The 24,179-nt window shown below is 36.6% G+C and overlaps 1 protein-coding gene across 1 annotated transcript in view; it reads left to right on the top strand.

Annotated features, from left to right (window-relative positions):
* The window catches only part of LOC140171755 (gelsolin-like protein 2), a 28,933-nt gene extending 5,574 nt beyond the window's left edge, over window positions 1–23,359 (top strand). The window contains exons 2-10 of the mRNA XM_072195075.1: window positions 9,286–9,537; window positions 12,798–12,863; window positions 14,116–14,243; window positions 14,971–15,079; window positions 16,163–16,273; window positions 18,192–18,367; window positions 19,075–19,151; window positions 20,012–20,109; window positions 20,791–23,359. Of these exons, the coding sequence (XP_072051176.1) occupies window positions 9,304–9,537; window positions 12,798–12,863; window positions 14,116–14,243; window positions 14,971–15,079; window positions 16,163–16,273; window positions 18,192–18,367; window positions 19,075–19,151; window positions 20,012–20,109; window positions 20,791–20,883 (1,092 nt within the window). The 5' untranslated portion in view covers window positions 9,286–9,303 and the 3' untranslated portion in view covers window positions 20,884–23,359. The remainder of the gene's footprint in view (window positions 1–9,285; window positions 9,538–12,797; window positions 12,864–14,115; window positions 14,244–14,970; window positions 15,080–16,162; window positions 16,274–18,191; window positions 18,368–19,074; window positions 19,152–20,011; window positions 20,110–20,790) is intronic.
* The last annotated feature ends 820 nt before the right edge of the window (window positions 23,360–24,179 follow it).

The raw sequence follows: 24,179 nt of genomic DNA, 5'->3' as shown, positions 1-24,179 counted from the left end.
CTGGCGTCCCTGCAATACTTGGCAAAATAAATTTGGTATCAAATTAAAGCTCTGTTTCTCTAGATTCCAAAACTTTTGTCGGCATATATCGATGACCATTGACTTTTTTTCGCTATTTTGCGGTGCAAAAAAATAGCTAAAAATATACTAAACTCACCACTCACATTTCAAAATCGGGTTTTCTCTTAATCCGCCACAGAGAATTGCTTTTGAGATCAATTGTCCAGTTTTTTTCTGCATGTTATCATTAAAGACACTTGTCGAATTCATATGAGCCAATATTGAGTGATTTAAAGTGAACATGTCGGTAGATATAGTCGCTACAATCTCCGAATTTCGTTGTTACATAAAATGCGGAGTGATTTAGTGTTGCGCCCTCTCTAAGTTGTAAACAGTTAGGGGTGAAAGGTCATGTAGGGGTCATTAGAGGTCATTATGTTAAAATCTTTAATATGCTACTAGTGCCAGGCGTTTGACCCAATTTCGACCATTATTATGACCACCAAACTTGGTCAGAAGAACCACTGGCCCAAGCTTAATATAAATTGTACCATAGCTTGTGGGTCAACTCAAGGTCAAAGGTCAAATGAGGTCACATGCTAAAATTAGCCCGATTTGGCTTAAACTTGGCGCAAATTATCCTTGATATGAGTGGAGGATGAAAAGGTCAACATGTGGTTACCTGAGGTCAAAGGTCAAATGAGGTCACATGCTACAATATGCTTTATTAGGCTTAAACTTGGTGCAATGCATTATTGATATGAGGGGAACATGAAAAGGTCAACATCAGGTCACCCAAGGTCAAAGGTTAAAATGGGCTTAAACTTGATGCAAAGAATCCTTAATATGAGGTGAACATGAAAAGGTAAACCGGAGATTACCCAAGGTCAAAGGTCAAATGTTGAACTTGGTGCAAATCGTTCTTATTGCAAAGGGAGCATGGAAAAGTCAAAAACATTCTTCCATAAGCACTTGTCACATTAAATATCATCAATAATATCATACATATCATACAAAGCTGCCACCTGATATTTGTGCTTCTTGAAGCACAGTTGCTCTAGTTACTTACTTTGGAGCAGCTTTTTTTCTACACTATTCGAAGATGGCCTAATTTCACGTTCACCATTTACACATTTTTCGACTTTTTAGAATATCTTTATTTTATGTGGTATGACAGTGCAACCTACATTAAAATAAAGCTTGTGATTTGGACTTTCAGTTTTTCCACATTTTTCGCCCAATTTGGCGACTTTTTTACAATTGCTTTATTTTACGTGCTACGAGGGTGCAACCTGCATTAAATTAAAGCTCGTGACTTGGACTTTCACTTTTTGTACGGTTTCCGCCCAATTGGGCGACTTTTTATAATTTCTTTATTTTAAGTCCTCGGCAAGTAAGAACTATAAGTTTGTGTATACTGACAACATGCAGGTATAGCCGTATTTGTGTATAAATATAAGGCCCTCTAGTTTCCCTTTCTGTGCATACCAGATACCAGGGGTAAGACATCAGGGAAGGCAAAACTTTTTATCGGTCAAGTTTACGGGGACAACTGCGTGTATTGTTAACACGAAACTTGTTTTGGCCCCAATCAAGGTGAATTTGATTTGAATGTAAATTTGAATTTGACGAAGTGCGCGTGGAGTGCGAGGACATTTTCAATTTTAATAAATTTTAGTCAAAAATCAAGTCAGGTATAATACCGAATATTGCCTGTATTCTTATAGTAAGCCTATACTTAGATCATGGTAGTATTTGCCGAAACGTGGGGGGCATTTGATATTGTGTCCCCCATCCCGAAATGTAGAGGGGATATGTCCCCCTGTCCCCCCGGGATTGACGCCCATGCTTGGGCCGGCAAATTGTCAAAAGAGCAGCCGCTATGTAGGCTAACCATTCCATTTATACGCCATGAAAAATTACTTTTGGCGCTTGATCATTTTTTCAGAAATCTGCCGTGTTAGTTGCATTCCTTGTATCATTTTCTTTCTGAAAATATGCTTACAAACAAAGATACAAACATCAACAAAAAATTTAGAGTGATCCTGCATGCCCCCTTAAAATTAAACCGCTGAAAATACCTGTTAATGAGCGTAACTTTCCACATGCATTAATTTCTTGTTACAGACGACTTTTTTTTCGTTCCGAAAGAACCACGACAATTTACTGTTGCATTTTGGGATAGCTCGAATAGCTCCTGTCCTTATGCGTGTACATAGATACAAATACTTATAAACATTATCTTTAGGAAGTACATGTCAATGTTAGTAAAATAAGATCAATTCATTCATTTGAAAATAAAGGTCACTAAATTTCCTACATTTCTTTGAATTTATATTAATTTTCTTTTCACATGACTTGTCTTTTCTATAGTTCATAGCTAGAGCTATCGGCTGTCCGTTTTCCTATACACAATACACAGTGCTCTTAGTTACCATTGACGCGTGACCTCTACAAATAGCTGACGTTAGAAGTATGTGGATTTGCCTAGTTAACGTCGCTGTGTGAAAATAACCGGCCAATATTAAAAGTACTCTTCTAAAATTTTAGAAAATATAGTTTTGTAACATGTCCTAAATTTTTAGCTAATTTAGATGTTTGGAAATATTCGTACTTTGGTGTTTTAGGAAGGATATGTAAACGACAGATAACACCAACAAATATGAAGAAATTATTTCCAAACCGTGTTAAGTCAACAATCATTATGTTGCTCATTTTCAAGAATGCTGGTTAACAAAAAGCAGACCATTGTCTCATTTCGTGAACAAAGGTCCACATACCATTGTTTCCTTGCGTTTCCTTTATAATCGGTTACCCAACTGAAGATATAATACCAGCTCATTGCGATACCGCACATATAAAACAGACACATGCGCACAACCAGAGAAGATCTGATTTAATCAGTTGAGCTGTTTTCAATGAGTGTTATCTTGGTTTAATAGCCTTTAATGGGGTTTAAGTCCTGCAAAGGTCGTGGTGAATTCTACTGTAGACATGACTGCATCATGTTGCATTATTATTTTTGTATTGACACAAACATTTTATCTGGCACGTTACATTGGGCCAAACTGCATGTTAGGACATCGGCAAATAGTGGAACCTTCAACCCTATTGTCCTACAGGCTGTATCTAAATGATTAGTAACCATCAATTTTGATGTTTATCAAAAAGTCTGCCTCTTCCAAATAGAACATTGGATACTCATGTAATTTCCAGAATGTATAGTTTATGACCTGTTATACAATTTACCTACAAATTGTTTGGATCTCAGGTTGAATTGTGATGCGTCAGACTCATCCATTATCAATGAAAACTGATGGGTACCAATCATTTTGATACACCTTTTGTATGCATAGCCCGTCGGCATTTTTAATTGTGCGTAAAATTATGTGCCGATCAGATGATTGAACTGGGCAATATAAACAGACAATTGGTGAAATGAAGTATATAGTCAATTTAACCAGATTGATGCATTGCAATACATATTTTGACGATTTCTCGGTTATGTATAGGCCAACATATGGGAAATTTGGGAATAAAAGTGCGCTACGATACACTGCGATAGGGTTAGGCCATGATTTTACTGGTCTTAAAATGATCATATCAATCATTTTAGTGCAATTATAGCGTCATCTGTTGTTATAAAGTTTATGCTGTATATAAAATATTTTGATGCTATATTTGACACCATAGGATAAAAACAAAACATGTAAGGCTACATAAAACATTTGTCGATAACTTCTCTGAATTATAATCAAATATATGTAAAGTTACGTAAAGTTTTTTTTTTAAAAAGACAGTGATAGTTAAGGTTACGCATTCACCTTGTTTTCTTGCCCTGTGTGCCATTATATATTGGAACTCCATTAGTTGCAAGTCCCCACTATGAAGGTTCCGGCCTCAGCCCTCAGTGCCGGGATTGCAGTCTTGATGTTTGTTTGTTTGTTTTTGTTGATACTGGGCCCAGCCCGTCAGGGATTATCAAGGCCGCAAGCCCGTCAGGGCTGAGGCCGTAAACTCCCATAGTGAAGGCTTGGAGTTCCAATAAATAATGGCCCCGCAAGGCACGAACGCAAGACGTAACTTTAAGTTATCGATTTTGATCGTGTGTGTGTGTGATGTGCTCTCAGGTCTAACAAAAAGTACTGTGCAAATGTGGATGACCGAGCCCTTAAAGAGGAAGCCCCACCAGAGCAGTTCTTCTGAGGTGAACCAAACCTGCCTGGTAATCAAATTAATCATTGACAAGGTTATCTCTAAATTTGACAGGTGTTAATTGATGTACTAACATTAAAACATCAATAAGCACCTGTCAAAATGAGAAATGACCTTACTGATTAATGTGATAACCAAGCAGGTTCTGATCACCTCAGAAGAACTGCTCTGGCGGGGCTTCCTCTTTAAACATGGTTTATGTGTACATACTGGAACACCCACATGTACGGAATTCATTTAAAAAAGATTAAAATTCTGGGAACTTGACTCAACTGAACGTCATGTGACAATGAAAACAACTGATTATAGCCTACTCATGATTTAAAATATTTCTAAATATTATGATTAGACTTGAAAAGCAGGGTATTGGGTGTCGATTTCTTTAAAAATGCCTCTTCAGCCTCTTCACACACACTTGAAGCGTGCCAACATGGGGTACTCATACTTCGTAAAAGAATTATTTCACCAGATTTACTCACATATTTTGAGCCAACCTTTATTTTTACATTTAAAAAAATTTCATAATATTTCATTCTCATTCTCAAGCTAAAGGGAAAAGTATGACAAAGACTCGATGTGACCATATACGACAATCTTTGGTATATAATTTGCAAGAAAAAGAAACGAACAAATTTGCAGTTTTCATGCTAAAATGGTTTGATTTTGGTCTAAACAGGCTAACGAGACACACATCACAAATGTGTGTCATTTTTCCAGGTAGTGCAAGGAAAGACCCTCATCAAAATCACTTTTTCTTTAAAGGTGCTATGATTACCAAATTTGGTCTGTAGGACCTTGGGGTCATTAAAAGGGGGAAATGATTTTCAACTAATTTGCATATTTGATTGGCGGCCATCTTGGATTTGAAGGTGTCAAATTTCAAAATAGTCTGTGAACCCAGGGAAATGAGCTAGGAACTTGGTTTTTATTTTAGATGAAAGAGAAAAGTCATATTGCAAAAATGTTGGAGTCAGTTTAAAAACAACAACTTGATTTTGGTCCAAATTTCTTGGGAACCGTAATTCCCTTAATCCGGGCCGGTCGGTACACCGCTGGAACTATGCTGTGACTGTGACATATGAACATGTTTGAGATCCTAGTATTAAGCATATATCATATCGAAACCCACACCAGGCGGAACCTTTAACCATTTGTTACATTAAACGGTTAAACTTTAGATCATCAGTTCATTAGGGTATCTGTTGCCGCAGATCAAAAGTGGTGCAGATATATGTTCGTAAGGTCATTAGCATTTTATGTAGAATGAGTTACTCCTAGCTGAATCACACACCACTTAGGGACCAATCGTTATTTACGGCAGGGGGGAATGGGTGTTTTGGCAAAAATATCGACAAACAATTTCGCGTTCCCCCTCGCGTCCGCTCAAAATTTTCGCGTTCCCCTTGTTTTCCCAATTTTCTCCATTTAAAATTTAACAATCCCCCTCCTGGTTCAACTAAAAATTTCAGGTTCCCCCTCAAGACCACAAAAAATTTCGTGTTCCCCCTAAATTTACCCATTCCACCCCCCCTGCCATAAATAACGATCGCTCCCTTAGAACATAGCAGAAGGGATTTCGAATTCTAGACATTTTTTTCAAAGTCTAACAGAAACTCACTCATCGGAGATCCGGGTTCTAAAAGCCATTCTAAACAGACAACTTCCAACAAAATAACCTTTTTTTATTTTCACACAAAATATCATTCATCCCAACACATTTTCACATGCCAATGTTTTTGAGAATTTCGTGAGTCTTCATACACCCCTTTCAATTTAATGCCAAACTTTTTCCATGAACAATTGATATTTGATGCAGTCGGAATTAGGCTTGCCATTGCAATTACTAAAAGTATTTATTTCGTTACAAACACTTTAACACGAGCTTTAATATATTCTGGAATGACCCACTGTAAACAGCAATGTATTATTCTACTGTTCTAAAGAAATGTCGACCCTCCCAGCAAACACACAAATATTTTTAAAACGTTTTAAACACGGGGTTTTGTTTAGATAAAACGTTTTAATAACTAGGTCACTCATGGAAACGTTTAAAAAAATTTTTGTATGAAAACACACTATACAACAATGTTTTAAAAATATTATTGTAATATTTTACAAACATATTTTGCCACTATTTTGTCAATACTTAAATAACATTATGTTATAATATTTGCAGTAGGCCTATGTTATCAACAAATGTTTTTGAATATTATGAAAACGTTTTATATACCCTTTATATATCACCCGACATTTAAACATTTTCTGGCAACCTTTTATAACCCTTTGCGACTCGAAAACGTTTTGTGTTTGCTGGGATGCTGCATTTTTAGTTCTTGTATATAGTTCATGAAAATTGGTCAAACAAATATCATAGGGGTAGGCCACCACAAACTTCTACTTTTAATCATTGTTATTCATCAATCATGGTAATAAAATAAATAAATAAATAAATAAATAAATAAATAAATAAATAAATAAATAAATAAATAAATAAATAAATAAATAAATAAATAAATAAATAAATAAATAAATAAATAAATAAATAAATAAATAAATAAATAAATCATAATAAATAAAAATCAGGATTTTTAAGTGCATAAAATACAGTTACTTTAATATTAAATGAACTATCATAAAGGGTTGATACTACAACAATGGGTATACATGGTATAATCATGATAATGCTCCTGGCAGTGTTAGTCTAGTATTTTTCAAATGAGTGAAAATGGTCTCTTGGGCAACGTCACCTTAAGAGTATAAGAACCAAGTAAAACAGCTGATAAAAAAAATTGCTTGAAGATATCTTGATGTGCTGCTTGCATGGGCGCGATATGTTGCCAGCCAAGGTCTTGATTCTACCAGTGATGCTAGTGAGGAACGTAGTTGGCATGCCATTAAGCTTTCCTATATATGGTCATGAGCTGGAATCGTACCAAGGGTTATCTTCAGAAGATGACTTACTTAAGATCGGAGGTCAATGCGTTAATTGGGTGCACAACGGTCTTTGTTAAATTCTCTAATTGTCTGGTTAAAAAAAAGAAGAAGTTAAGGATAGTTAATTAAGGTCGATTTTTTTACGTCTTTGTAATGTTCAATGTTGAATACTACGTTGTGCGAAATTTCCTTTTGTTTTGTCACCATATTTCCTATATACCAAAATCTGATACCTAAAATCGCGATGCCTTTTGTTTGAAATGTTTGCCTTTTTGTTTATAAAGTAGGCCAATCGTGTTGAAAATATTGATCACGTAAATTAACGTTGTAATTTAAGACAAATGGTGCATTCGTCCGTTGGTGGAAAGTCTTGCTGAGATCAGGGTGTGCGTAATGAATGAAATCTGTAAGGCTGGTAGCCAGTCTCTGATCGTCAGTAATTCAATATTATGTACACGTGTACGTATATTAAAACCCCGGGTTTAAACCTATTCACTAATTGGGATACATGTAATATAGGTCACAACATGTAAGCTCATATACATGCACGTTTATACCGTATCGAAACCAATATTGATATTGCTTAAAAATTTATTTTGGTTTGACGTTGTATACCTTGATCTTGAAGATTAAAAGAGAAAGGGGTATGCCTATAGTGATAGTTTATTAAGCCTAAAAATAAGGTCCCATTTGATTTTCTGAAAAGTTTGTGCTATATTGCCTATATATCCCGGGTGCCATACAGAGTGTCTCAATAAAAACACTACCTAACTGTTATGATCCTGGCCTTTAGTTATAATCTGTGATCAATATTTTTACATATTCTGAAGTTCTATTGTCTTTGAAAATGTTTGTTTAGGCATATATTGGCAGTTTAACATTTTCGGTAGATTAAGAATCATGTAAAAATCCTGGCCATTAACTATAAATAAATGAAGAAAAAGGTTTCAAAGTTGGGTAGTGTTTTTATTGAGATACCCTGTATAAATGGAATGTCAAGTGTTAAAATAATAGATGGTATCAACCAATACCAACCTAATGAATCACAACACTGATCTGAATCGCGACAGATAGGCCTAATTTATGTTTGTACAATTATTTATGTTGAATGTCATCGGCCATATATGCATGATACATATTTCTTTTATTATTAATGTAGCTGATCATTATATAACAAATGAAAATGTCAAGTTTGTACAAGGTTATGTGATTTACTCATGGAATGATATAGTTATCATTCAGTCGAATTACGAGATAATCATACATGTCATATCTGTGCCTGATATTCTTACCACATGCACCTACACAATAATATGACACACCAACAAAACTGTCACAAAAGTAGCTCTTCGCAAGAGTTCTGCTAAAACCCTCATATGGGACATTGAGGGGACTCTCACCCAGTGGCGTAGATTTTTCTATTTGACATGGGGGGTGGAAAATTTCTTGAAGTACAGTGAATGCAGCACCTTTTGGTAGAAAATATTTTGGTAGCCATATTGAAGCTAAAGTGATGAAATGGTGCAAAAAGCATGAAAAGTGGAATAAATTCGCACGAAGCGCGAAAAATTTGCACTTTGGGGGCTAAAGTGGCCAAATATGAGGTTAATTTGGTCAAAATCCCACATACAGGCGTCAACATTGGGGGGATGATTGTATGCACCATCCCCCCTGGCAAAATATTGGGGGATTTATCCCCCATCCCCCCGGATCTACGCATATGCTCTCACCAGTTCTGAACTACCCTATGATCCATACGCAAAGGTTTCACAAGTTCTAAGTTCCCTCTACGATTTTGTAGAATAACTCGTAAAAGATTTTTACAAAATTAAAAACTTTATTAAAATTGGGAGCATATTTACACAAAATTAGGCCAGTGCTAATCGTTATGCCTACAAAGCAAAGCGTGAAACTTAGAAGGCGTCCAGAGCGACGCACCCCAACAAACTTTTTACAAAAGTATACAAAACGTCCCAACATTTATTCAAAATCAGCACCCCCTCCCAAAAATAATCCTGGCTACGGGCCTGAAGGCCGTTTCTCTACCGACGAAAATTAGTATTTTTCTATTCCTATAGGCTTATAAGTTTACGGAGTGTCAAATGTTTTTATAGTTTATGATTTTGTTTCTTTCAGATCACTTCAACTCACAAGATGATCAAGGCTAAGAAGTACAACTGGAAGGATTCGAACCTTGCCCTCTTCGGCTCAGATGTCGAAAAACAAGTCAAGAAAGATGCCGCCAAGACAGAATTAGCATGGAAAGACGCCGGCAAGAAACCCGGTCTTCAAATCTGGCGTATTGTCAAGTTCAAAGTTGTAGCCTGGCCCAGAGATGACTATGGCAAATTTTATAACGGTGACTCATATATCATCCTGAAAACATATGTAAGATATATGCAAGATGGATAGGCACTATGGACCACAATGGCCTCATCCCAGTGGCATAGTCCAATAACCCGATCAATTTAACAATCATGCAAAATTTGACCTCAAGTTACTGAGTATGAGTTTTTGTACCCAAATTTTCAAAGGTCATTCAATGAATGTGCAAATGTATTGGGGTTAAAGAACTGTGCCCTGATAGATGAGCATGTTGTGGATCCTAGTGATATGCAAGATGGATAGGGTTGTCTCGTTCTGTGCATCTCTTTGTTCGTACTTCATTAGGGACGCACCATTAGACTTCAAGGGGGGAGGAGGAAGTTTTTGAAGAAAAAAACTTTCCCCACTACATGAGCAAAAAAAAAACTTTCCCTACCAACACTAAAAATACCAAAAAACCCTACCTAACTGTATAAATGCATGCAACTTCCTCCACCCTCCCTTGAAGTCTAATGGTGCGTCCCTTATAAGTTTGGAAACTTCGGCACAACTCACCAATTATAGTGTGTCACTGAAAGAACTGTATCGTCGGAAACTTAATTATTTGGGTATTTTATTGCCACAACTAAACATAATTAAATAACTGGTGTGGTTGAGGAATATATCAGCTGTCACATACTTTTTGAATTTTGACAATTGACCACACCGTTCGTGAAATATAAAATTTTATGAAACTCCCTCATTTTCAATCCTTTCCACGGATTCAAATATTATCTGTATTCGGCGTGCTAATCACTGGGCATCATCAGCGCATAAGGCGTCTATTGTCATTGATAGATGCACGTGGAACGGGCTGAAAATGAGGTAGTTTCGTAAAATTCTTTTATTTCAAAAACGGGAGCTGTCAATTGTCAAAAGTACGTGATAGCTTATCCCTCAAACACATCAGTTATTTAGTTATGTTTGGTTTATGCGTTAAAATATCAGTTTCCGACGATACAGTTCTTTCAGGGACACCCTGTACTATTTATTCATGGGGGCGATTCATAATCACCAAAGACGCTAACATAATTGCCGGCCATACATCAACTGTATTTGTAGCTATTTACAATGATACCTCCGCATATCCGCCCTAAAATAAATACCAAAATAATGACCAAGCTGTAAATGATGCCGGGTATCATTTTGCTTATTCATTACCACAGATCCTGGAATCCACGATCTGTGTATTACATAAATATAAATTGATGCTTATAAATCATATCCGTGAGATGTGGTCGGTTGTTGAATCCTCAATGTATGTATCATCATATCATTTTTATGATGCGTTATGTCAACTGCTGCAAAATATGCATCAATCAAAGACGCTCGCGCTGTCATAAACTGAGCTCAAAAAGAAACTTATAAGTTTTCACATGGTCATATCTTCAAATCTTGTCCATCAACAGATCAAAATGAACCAAAATTACACACAGGATTACTTCAATACTCTACTCTAAACACATGTCAGTAACCAAGCAGATATCAAACTGACACAACAGCAAAATGCACTGACATGGAATTGCCTCCTGGACCACATTCACAGGCGAATAATTGGCACACGGCAAAAGAAATCTGTGAGAGTGTGGAACAGGCTGCTTCTGCTTTTCACACACTTTCTTCAAGAAACAGGTCTTGTTCCACACTATTCCACTTACCTGCTTACTCACAGATTTCTTGTGTAGGATGCCAATTATTGGGCTGTGCATGTGGTCCAGGAAGCTGTTCAATGTCATTGCATTTTGCTGTTGTGTCAGTTGGACAGCTGTTGGTTACTGACCAGTGTTTAGAGTAGAGTATTGAAGTAATCCTGTGTGCAATTTTGGCTCATTTTTATGGACAGGATTTTAAGATATGACCTTGTGAAAAATTATAAGTTTTAGTCACATTGATTATCAAGTCTATAATCATCGAATAATATACAGCATGTATCATACATGTATGTCCTTTCCCTTTTAAAGAGAATGTTTCTTTACTACAGTAGTTTGATTTTAAAATGTGTGTTATTTTTTTAATGCGTTCAGAGATACTAAAGACTTCAATCATGTCTTGTGGTTTCCGTGTCATATAGGCCTACGTATTAAAAAAACAAAAACAAACAAACAAACAAACAAACAAACACGATGACTTGCTGAAATCATGGAAGAAAGAAATATAGTTAATTCGGAAAACATCTACTGCAGGATACAGAATGCTGCAAATTCGACGAGAATCAGAGAATCGATTCTTGCAACAATTCTCCTGAACTTAGTTTACGAGAATCACAATTGATTCTCCTAAAATTATGACTATTTAATTTCTACAAGCATAACTTTACTTGATTCTCGCAAGATAAGTTACCGGGATCACGCAAAGTTTGACGGGAAATTACACCTGCAAAAAATAATAAGTCGGACTATTGAACTAGCATAAAATCGAATTTAAAGGAAATGTTGAGAACTTGAGAGGGAAAGAAAGAGAGGGAGTGAGTGACGGATCTTGGCACACGTCACTTCGTAAGCCACTATGGACCACAATGGCCTCATCCCAATGGCATAGTTCAATAACCTCAATTAAACAATCATAGTGCAAAATTTGACTTCAAGTTTCAGAGTATGAATTTTTGTACCCAAATTTTCAAAGGTCATTCAATGAATGTGCAAATGTATTGGGGTTAAAGAACTGTGCCTTGATAGATGAGCATGTTGTGGATCCTAGTGAGAGTTCTTTTACGTAAATTGCCACTTTCCTTAAACCTGTTAATTCAATGTTCATTTCAGCACTTTGACATCTGAATATTAAAGGGATAGGGGGAGGGAAGGGGAGGTGTTTGACCGGATACTGGGGGAGGATGGGGAGGGATTCTCTGTGTCACATCAAATAGGTAGCTGAAATATCAGAACAGCATTCATGAGCAAGGCTTGTTAAATCTCGTCATCAAGAATGCCAACTTTTTTGCTTTACCATGCATGGTCACGAATAGGTGAGCTAAAAAGCATGAAACCACAGATATTGGAACTATCTGTGATGAAACGGATTTAGCTTAGTTTTATTTGGCAATCAAACACATAAATACAATTCATCAGAGCAGAACATATGTAAAAAGTACAATAAAATACACTGCACAACATATTTGTAAAAAATAACATACAATTGCCCAAAAAAGCCCTAAAAAGGGCTTATTTCCACTGGGGTCATTGGTGTGAATGCTAAAGTCATATTGCTTTATTTCCACTAAACTGTTTTCATCATTTGAGAAATGATAAGGACAATAATGTATTGTCCTCTTTATATCATTATTTCAGAAAAAGAAAGACAGCGATGAGCTTCATTACGATCTTCACTTTTGGATTGGCGCAGATTCCACGCAAGTAAGTGATTTACACGGCTTTCTTATACTGCTTCCTGAAACTTAAGTCCCTGGAAAGAATTCGATTAATACCTCGCCTTCATAGATAGAAATTAATCCTATTAAGGGCTCGGATAGCGACGTTTTCACGTATTTTTTGTGGGGCCTGAGAGCACATCAGGCATATCGAATTGCATTCTGAATACGAAGAATGTCCTTCTGATATCAAATAATTTTGATTTTTTGAAATTCGCGATATAATACACATTTTATGGCAAATGATTAAAATTAATATTTTCGATATTTAACAGACCTCGAAGTAGACTTTATAAATCTAATGATATGTACTTTAACTAAGTGTAGGCCTATTTAGCTGGGATGAAAAGCCGACGATCAATTGAAAATTTTGACCTCTCGTATTGAAGATATGGAATTTCCCCCCAAAACACCCCAAAAAAAATTAGGTCTTTTTGGGAAAAAAATGTATATCAATAATATGAAAGGTCAAAATTTTCAATTGATCGTCGGCTTTTCATCCCAGCTACATACACTTTAAAAGTATATACATATCATTAGATTTATAAAGGTTACTTCGAGGACTGTTATATAATTATCAAAAATTAACAAAAATATCAAGTTTAATAATTTGTCATAAAATTTGTATTATATCGCGAATTAAAAAAAAAAAATTGATATCAGAAGGACATTCTTCGTATTCAGAATGCAATTTGATAAGTCTGATGTGCTCTCATGTCCCACAAAAATACTGTCCAAACGCTCCTACCAGAGCCCTTAAACGTAAAAAAATCCATTAAAAATAGGATTTTTAAAAACTGCCTTTGGTGTCTTGCCAGCAGCAATCACCAGTGTTGCAACTTGTAAGTCACAGCAGGATCTGTGATTTCATAAACTATACCCTTCAGTGATGATATCTTAGTCTGAAGTCACGAATTAGTAAATGAATTATTAAATAATTTATCTCAGTGTTTATGCACGCTAAACAATAGAATCTAGATAACACTTCACGCTAAACAATTTTATATTGACTCAGGGGGAAGTCTTCGCTGGCCAGCGAAGCCCAACAGTCGCCGACCCAGTGCTTGGCATGCGAGGGGTCCCGGGTTCGAGTCCCACCCAGAGCAAACAACTTCTTTCTTTGTTTTCTCTCTTTATCATGTTTATTCCTCCCTTCTTTCCCTTCCCGTCGCCGAAAAGCCCTTAGGCCGTTAGGGTTAAATCTTAATAGAATAATGTCTTCTTTTTTGTTAACCCAGGACGAGTATGGCACAGCGGCTTACAAGACAGTCGAATTGGATCAACTTTTAGATGACAAACCAGTGCAACATCGTGAAGTAATGGACCACGAATCCGACATGTTTAAGACGTACTTCCCAACTATCACGTGGGTATCAATCAATCATTAAATTTAATAATCAACCAAATGATCAACCAATAATGATCAAATCAATTAATTGGTCAATCTATCAGTCAGTCAATCAATTAAGAATGTCGTAACAAAAATACCTGTACTGTAAGGTTGCCCACACCACAAAAAGCGAACACGCGCGTTTTTCTTACCTTTGCTCGTTTGACGTATCCAGTGCAGTGGCGCACCGTGGCCGCTCCTACCCCGGCACAGCCACCACAGCAGGTAAATAATTCTTTTTTCCCAGCATGAATCACGTGGGGTAGGAGGAAAAAAAATTCCGCCAAATTACAACCAACCTCCTCGAGCGGTGGCCCTGTTGGCGACCATAAAGATATTATTTCATGGGTTTCCAATAATTTTCCGCCCTTTTCAATTATTAATTGTTATTGCCGCCCGTATTCTCCGCCCTTTTTCCTTTATTAGCTCTTCTTGCCGCCCTTTATCTTCCGCCACCCCTTCTTTTTTGCCGCCCCAGTGCTTTTATCCCGGGGGGCTGGCGCCCCCACAGCCTCCCCCCTCCAAAAAAATACTCTCACGGTGCCTTACCAAATCGTATACATGTGTTACTCGAGCGCAAGCATCGTGAATTAAATCGATCGGAATAAAACTAAATGTACCATTTTATTGCAATTAACGAATCAGATCAATTTACTGATGCGGTGTCTTACAAAACATTCTGTCATTTTCATTGCTCTTTTAGGAAAATGGAAGGTGGTGCCGACACCGGATTCCGTCATGTCAAGCCCAGAGACTACAAACCAAGACTACTGCAATTTAAAGGATCGAGAAGACTGGTGTCCTTGCGTGAGGTTAGTATTTACCCAGCAAACACACAAATAATTTAAAACGTTATCAACATATTATAAAAAGGTTTTGCTTATTGTTATATTTTCAATAACATTTATGTGCAGGGTTACATGATAAGGTCAGGAAAAAGTTTTTAATGGTTTTAAAACGTTTTATATGAAAAAAAACACTACAAAATGTTTTTAAAAAAATATTTTGTCAATATTATAAAAATTATTAGAATGTTTTGCTGCAAGTTTCCAAAAATATTTTTGAATGTTATTAAATAACCTTACAGGTCTATAACCCGGAATTTAATTACAAACGTTTTCTGTAACGTTTACTATATAGGTATACAAATGGTATAGGCTAGGCAAACAGCATTAATATAACAATTTAGTGTATATTGAACATTTTGTATATAGTTCAGTCTTTACATGGAGCAATGTAGGCCTACTTTATAAACCTAAACTGCATTTCATATCATATATTTCACGTGATTCATTCCATGTGAGCATTCCGGTTGTGGAAAATCGACATTACCAACCCTTTTGCTTTATCACCGCAGGATACGCTCGTATCTCTGTCATTACGTTCGAATAGCGCCCAAGTTCGGTATATAGTGTTATTGTCAATAATTTTAAAGTGTGCAAGTGTTGTTTAGTTTCTGTCAGTTCTTTCTTTCGTGGTTTTTATCACGAATTACCCATACAGGCAAAATCTTCTCTCTGAAAACCTAAAACTACAGAAATTTGCTTCGTTTTCTCAATACGGTGTAGCATTATTTTTTCTAAAAATCGATTCAGGATTGTTTTGGTTCGGTGGCGCCGGGAATAGGTTCGGCTGGTTTTGCATTTTCTATTCCTTTTGTTTTATACTCCGATCAAGACCAAAAATACAAAATATTATGTGTATTTACTTTGTAATAACACAAACTTCACAATGTGAAATTGTGATAATGATTTCTACCATTGCAGGGCCCCGTGTTCAGTGGTGTTAGACCAGCTTCGGCTGAATCGGGCTACCGGGTAAACATGTTGTAAATAAATAAATAAATAAAATGTTTGAAGTATTGATCATATTTTTTATTTCACTTTTCTTTTCAGAGGCCACTAAGTAAACATTCCCTAGATGGCGGGGATGTGTTCATTTTGGATAATGGTCTTGATATATACCAATGGAATGGCGATGGTAGCAACAAAGACGAACGTATGAGGGTAAGATAACACATGATTATGACAGCAGTAGTCTACTTTATCATGTTTGTAGCCCTTTTGATTATGACAGCAGTGGTGTAGTCTACTTTATCATGTTTGTAGCCCCTTTTCAGTTAAGTTGTAGACCCTTCTCAAAAAAAGAGCGAATGTCATGCAGAGGTCACATTTCAATGACACCACAGTATTGCTCTGATCATAAGGATTCAGTAAAGGCTTGGATTGACATATCTGAGATGTATTGGCTCTCGAGCTGTAAGCAAAAAGGCTAAAGGTCGCAATTCTCGCTATTCGCAATAAGGGCGCCGCCAGCGGTTGCGATGTAATCGTGATGTATCATGGGAAAAGGTCGACATCAAGTCCGCGCAATACGAATATTACCATGCTATTACATAGGAACACGTGACAATATTTTTTAGTTTGTCAAAATAAAGGTGTTACACGCGAATCGATACTCAATAATACTTAATAATGTGATTTGAAATGTGCACAATTAATTTTTTCTCTATCGATTTGCGTGTAATACCGTTATATTGACAAACTAAAAAATATTGTCACGTGTTCTATGTAATAGCATGGTAATATTCGTATTGCGCGGACTTGATGTCGACCTTTTCCCATGATACATCACGATTTTCCCATGATACATCACGATTACATCGCAAACCGCTGGCGGCGCCCTTATTGCGAATAGCGAGAATTTGGGCTCCACGTGGATAAAAACCGGAAAAAAATGATTATCATTAAATGGTCTATGACTTTTGTTACCAATCCAAATAAAGAATTGTTTGCTCCATCTAGGATGTCACCTTACATATGTAATCGCAAGACCTTTGACCCTTTTGCTTATAACTCGAGAACTAGACATCACAGATAGACCAAACTATACTTTTTCTCAATCATTATTACCAATTGAACCGTAATGACATTGACATATATATTTGGCGATGTTATCTTTGTAACGATACAGCCTAGATTGTGCAAACTATTCTTAACTTGAATTGTTTTTGCAAGATGAACAATTTGAGACCATTTTGGTTGATATCGGAACATTTTTAGCTCATCAATCAAGAGGTATACTTTTGTTTTCTGAATAGCATGATAGTGTTGACCAGAGGAATAATTTGATGTGCTTTTGAACAAAATCTGATCAAGTTTGACCCCTGTGATGACCTTTTAGGAACACAACTATTTTTGGACCAAGGTGCATTTTTGCCACCAAGTTTTCTAGTTCGAAGCCATAATCACAAAAAAGCACGACATATGAAAACTGTATCGGACTATCGGGTCGATCGACCCGTTCGATGGTACAATGTACAATGAATTTGATAATAATTCTGTCAGGAAAGATGTTTACAGAATACCCTTTTTAAACAGCAAAATGCACTGACACGGGACAGCTTCCTGAACCACATTCACAGGGGAATAATTGGCACCCAGCAAAAGAAATCTGTGAGAATGCGTACAAGATCCTTACACAGGTGATTATTTCCAAAAAGTAAGTGGAATAGTGTGGAACGGGCTGCTTCTGCTTTTCACACACTTTCTTCAAGAAACAGGTCTATTCCACTTACTCACGGATTTCTTGTGTTGGGTGCCAATTATTAGGCTGTGAATGTGATCCAGGAAGCTGTTCCACGTCAGTGCATTTTGCTGTTGTGTCAGTTGGACAACTGTTTGGTTACTGACCAGTATTTAGAGTAGAGTGTTGAAGTATTCTTGTGTGCAATTTTGGTTCATTTTTATGGACAGGATTTTAAGATACGACCTTGTGAAAAGTTATAAGTTTCTTTTTGAGCCCAGTTTATTATGCCAGGAAATAGAAACACATTCTTATGAAAACATAGCGGTGCAAAGGAATACGGTTCATATATGATTCAAACAAACACTAAAACCTGCTTTATTCTCTGTTTTCTTAAAGGCTATGCAATACCTTCAACAGTTGAAGAGTGAGCGTGGAAGAGCTCGTAGTGAGACAATTGATCAGAGGCGTTGTGCACCCGAACATCCATTTATGAAGGCTCTGTCAGATGCAAAGCCTGAAGAAGAAGATCAAACAGATGCTAAGGAAGACACTTCTAAGCCAGCGATGTTCAGGTAGGGGTCACTAGGCTTTCTTGCCCTGCGGGGCTCTTCTATATTGGAACTCACTTGGAGTGTTTAGTCGTCGTATGGGAGTCTCTGGCCTCGGGCGTCTAAAAAAGCATTGTTAATGTTGTGAACCTCTTTTATATCTGTGTACTTCTGAGGATATCGTATATTGGAGTTGTCCATAAGGCCCGAGTGGTTTCCAGATGCCAAAACGACAATTGTGAAAAGGCATTCGCAATAAAATGTTATCATACTACGAAGCATTTATGTGCTATATAATTATACATATTACTGAAAATCAATTAATAGCTGGACATCCGGCAAACGGAAAATCAACGTTATAGCTTGTCATGTCTATCATAGACTTTGCGTGTGATGTGATGTTGTTAGTCGCAATTATGACAGAATGTTCAACTTTGTTTAATACAAGCATATCAAAGTAAAGAATATTTGAAGAGTTAAAAGAACTATAATGTATTCAAAGAGTAAAGAGTCTACAAAATGTGATGAACTACCGTAAAACCTCGTCTACAAGCATATATTGGTGAGAGCTATATTAAATCCAGGCGCCATCCATCGATAGAATTATAACATTACGGAGTTTGAGCAAATAAATAAGCGATACAAGCTTATACAAACAAGTATTATTATTACACTCTATATGCTTGTAGGCGAGGTTTTACTATATTTCAAAACTTTCTTACCCGATACAGGCTGAGACACGAAGCCAACAAATTGACGTTCTCTCAGGTCGCCGAAGGAGATCTACCCAAGGCAAAGCTAGATAATACCGTAAGTAGTTACACCCTTTGACCATATGAGATGAGAACTACCTGCCTATTGATCAAAGAGAAGTTTTCAGTATTAATTTGGACCAATCAGCAACATTGTTAGAATAATATCACCATGCAAAAAAATTGGGGTGAATTATTTGCAAAGCTCCATTCCGATTGATGATTAAAGTGAACTGAGATGTCACATAATTGACCAATCAGAGGCTAGAGGCAATGTTAGATCGGCAGGGATGTTAACTTTGCTTTGGACAGTCATGACAGTACCGCCGACAAGGGAGGGGTGAGGGGTTAAAGGGTGCGTTTACCCTCCAGGAAGTAAAGAAAATATGCCTTAATGGGCACGTAAACCTAAAAATATACCTTATTTGGGGGTGCAAAAAGAAAAGGAAAGATACCCTATGTGTCCCTATTATAAGCCGCTTTTCCTTGACAAATTGAAGCCATATTGTAATATTTCCATAAGAAATAGATTAGTATTTCTTTTCCATAAAATGTTAGCTTTGACTGTCAGATATGTCCCCTTTTAATTTTGAGCCAAAAAACTGAGGTAAAGCAAAGAATATTTGGAATTTACTATAGCGCCGATATCGCCAATGGATGTCACTCCGTCGGTCATGATATGGCACGGTCCTTTGATGTGTGTATGACCGTCCCGCACGCCATGTACGTACTGTGTTATGAACATCGCGTACGCTAAGTTCGACTATTTCCATCGTAATAATTAAACGCTCTTCTTTTGTCAATCATTAATAATTAAAACAAATTTCTATATAGATTTGATTTCTTTTTGTATAATATATCATTATTTTATTATTCATCCTTATTATTATTAACACTATTCGTATATTTTTTTTTTATTTTGTTTTTGTCGTGGATACTAAAAAGGAACTGTATGTCTGGATTGGCAGGGGTGCTAATAAAATGGAACGCCAGAACGCTATGGCGTATGCACACGTGAGTTATCTCTATAATGCAATTTTTTTTTTCAAAAAATGATATTTTTAATTATAAAATAATTATATAAAGTGGGAGAACACGATTTTTCTTTCAAAAAACGCGAACATTTTGTCTGAAAAACTCCAATTCTTCCATTCGGGTATAAATATGTGTATTGGTATGTAAAGGTGCAAGCATATTGTTTTTCTAATGTAAGAGAAAAGGGAAGGTCAGAGGCACAAGGCCGGATTTACTTTTTTGGGGGCCTTGGGCCAGGCCAAAATTTAGAGACCCCAAACTCACCCTGTGCACTCAAGTGACCAATGCTTGGTTTTAGGTATATATAAGATCGACGGTGGCGGCAGGAGCATTACAATTTAGGGGAGATGAGCATAGATTTTAGCAGGAAAATTTTCAATTAAGCCCAAAATGAAGGTGAATTTTAACTGGTCAAAATTGTGCAATTTGACCATATTTTGATCCAAGACATGGTGTTTTTCGGGCTAAAAAGGAAGATGCAAGGGCAATCTTTGGGGGCCCCCAAACTTTCTGGCCCAATGGTAAATTCGGCCCTGCAGAGGCAACGAGGTGGAGAGAGGAACGAAGAGGGTAGTGAATGAGAAATGGGCAGGAGCGCAAAGTGCGGTCTGACTGTTTGAAGGATTATAAAAATTATTATTTTTTATCATTTTATTACAGAACTATCTTCGAACCACTGGTCATCCATTCATCCCAATTGCTTGTATCAACGAAGCACGTGAACCAGATGCTTTCTGGAAAGTTCTGGTCTAACTATGAGAATGTAATGAAGAGATCATTGGAGAACATGGAAAACTATCGCATGTTTACTTTTTCCAATTAAGCATAAAAGTGGGAATATTTGTATGGCGCAATTTGGGTTTATTATGACAATGATTTTTAAGCGTGACATGTAATGATTTGTTTACATATGAAAACGGACTAAACATCAGATAAACAAATTAAAGGTATATTTTTTCAGGATTTTGTACAGTGATTTCACTGATTTGAAAATGAAAGTGTATAATATTTAACAGGTCGTATCATAATTATTTACACTTGTTGACGCGCTCAATCACTATGGACATGATGGACCACAATAGTCTCATCCCAATGGCATAGTTCAATAACCTCAATTAAACACTCATAGTGCAAAATTTGACCTCAACTTTCAGAGTATGAGTTTTTGTACCCAAATTGTCTAAGGTCATTCAATGAATGTACAAATGTATTGGGGTCAAAGAACTGTGCCCTACGGATGAACACGTTGTGGATCCTAGTGAATGGTAACGAAAAAAAAACCCTGAAAGATAATGATCCTTTAAGAAATATATGATTCATAAATGGTATAAGAAACTATGATGGGAAAACACGTAAGCTATTAAGACTGACTTGTTGGCGCAGAGTGCATGTGTTATTAAATTTGCAGTCTTATAATTCTTTCAAGTGATAACTTATTTTTCAAATTTGCGAACCAATAATTCAACATCAAAATGATGATCAAAAAATTAGACACAATGTGGTAACAAAACTATATTTATATCTTATAAATAAACTGCTATATCTATATATAAGTACATAAGCTTAGAATATTCGTGATAACTGTTAAATGTTGGATTTTAAGCAAAGTGTATCCAGTGGCGTAACTAGGGTTGGTAGCGCCCGGGCAAGAAACAAAATTGGCGCCCCTAAATTTTGGACAAATAGACCTAGCACAAATTAATGTTGGTTACTAGAAGTTGAATATCAGTTGATTTTGTGCTAAAATGCGCGCTAAGGGTGGCGAATGGGGCACGTTGCCCCTGCCGCAGTTACGCCACTGAGTATATCACATCATAATAATAATGTGTTGTTGTTTTAAATTTTGATTTTCAAATATTACGCCCTACCCCAAATATTTTTTACATAATACCTTTATAGTAATTTATTACGGTTATGATAATGTGTTCAGTAACCTGTTTCGTTTTTCAAATAAACCATAAAAATTCACGTGATGAGTTTACAAAAGAATGTGACATTAATGTGAAAAGATTTGATAAACAAAACAAAATGGCCTCAATAATCAGTGAAAGGATAGGGGGAGGCAAGTGGGTTATCGGGTGTTTATTATGGTTCATCCCATGAGAACTACCTGCCTATTGGTCAAAAAGAAGTTTTCATTATCAATTGGACCAATCATCAACATTGTTAAAATAATTTCACCAAAAATTGGGGTGAATTATTTTCAAAGTTCCATTCTGATTGGTGATTAAAATGAAGATACTATGTAATTGACCAATCAGAGGCAATGTTAGATCGGCAGGTAGATTGGTGATTAAAGTGAAGATATTATGTAAATTGGCTTATCAGAAACAATGTTAGATCGACAGATAGTACTCGGGGTTAATCTGTTCAGAGAGCCTTTGCAGTTTGACGTTAACAACGAAACTAAATTGTATGCAACATAATGCGTAATATGTAGGCCACTGATTTTAGGTTATAATAATTTTTCAAGCCGGACCTACATTTTCGCATTACCACGATGACACAGGTGTATTAATTAAGAAAGCTATAGGAAAAGGGCTTATTGGGGCTTATTCACTCTTAGTCGTGTTATTCTTAACTCTATTATACGCTGGTGTCGACTGCAGACGACAAAAAAAATTCAAAATTCAAAAAATTCAAAATTGTAAATTTTCATGACCATATTTGGAATCAGCATGAAAAATGCATTAAAATGAGTACAAGCATAGTATTGGTTCAGTGGTTCTTAAGATAGCTCTTGATATTTTGACAAAATATCTCAAAATTTGGACTTTTATGTTGACGCAGAATTAACTCTAAGATTAAATATTTAAGATCTTGAGCTCGTGTAAAGTGTATGGGTCAAGACGAATAACACACCTTACTTTTTTATGGATACAATACCATGCAAGCTGCTAACTTTGTAAGTCTTGACACAAATTTAACTGTTCAAAGGTACACGAATATGATAAGTATAACATTAATTGTTGTAATGTTACCTTATTCAATGTCCACTTGTTTGATTCCCCTTACCATGCTTACATTTTACCCCAGTGCTTTAAGTTGAAGCAGAGGTAAAATGATAGTTTATACATGTAGTTTTGCGATAATTTATTTAATTTAATAATTAATTTATGATAGTAACTTTACTTGTACCCTTGTAGAAATAATGTCTTTCTGTATTACATGTATTAGAGTTATCAGCATATCAATAATTCTGAATAAACGATAGAACCCTACCCGTCAATCTTGTTTTGTAGTTTCTACCTACCCAGCGAGTTTGAGACGACCAAACCAAACATTTTCTAGCATGGTCTATGCCCTGTTCTACGGGCCCGCTTTTGTTAGCTGTATCAGTGGCGTGGCGTCATAGGGGCACGTGCACCCCCCCCCATCGATTAAAAAAAAAATCCCATAGGAAAATTGCCGAAAATAGCTTATGCCCCCTCCCATCAGGCCCGGTGACCCCCAATCATGGTCGGTGCCCCTCCCCATAGGATGACTGACGCTACGCCAGTGAGTTGTATGTATGGGGTGTGGGTGTATGTGTGTATTTGTAAATTATTCTATATTATATGTATGCTACAATGTGAGGACAGTAAAAAAAACCGTGAGGACAATTTTGATGTCCTCAAATTTCTATGGTGTCAAGGTCACTGGGCTTTCTTGCCCTGCGGGGCCCTTCTATATTGGAACTCACTTGGAGTGTTTAGTCGTCGTATGGGAGTCTCCGGCCTCGGGCCTGCCAACCCTGTGGCCTGTATGTTTTTGTTGGTACTGGGCCCTAAACAAATTCTTTAAAAAACGTTGATTCTTAAAAAAGGCCCACTAACCGTTAAATTTGGATATCCAACTAGATTGCCCCGCATGGCAACAAAGAACCACTAACCGTGAAATATGTCCAAGAAACTATAAATTAGCCTCCGATAGAGGGCATCAGGCATGATGAGAATGAGGGAATTTATGGGGTAAAAGTTTTAAAAAGTAGAATATATATTCTATGGTGTCAAGGTCACTGGGTTTTCTTGCCCAGCGGGGCCCTTCTATATTGGAACTCACTTGTTTTT

This window comes from Amphiura filiformis, chromosome 15 (genome assembly GCF_039555335.1).
Source record: "Amphiura filiformis chromosome 15, Afil_fr2py, whole genome shotgun sequence".
NCBI lineage: Eukaryota > Metazoa > Echinodermata > Ophiuroidea > Amphilepidida > Amphiuridae > Amphiura > Amphiura filiformis.
This window is presented reverse-complemented; position numbering and strand designations above follow the sequence as displayed.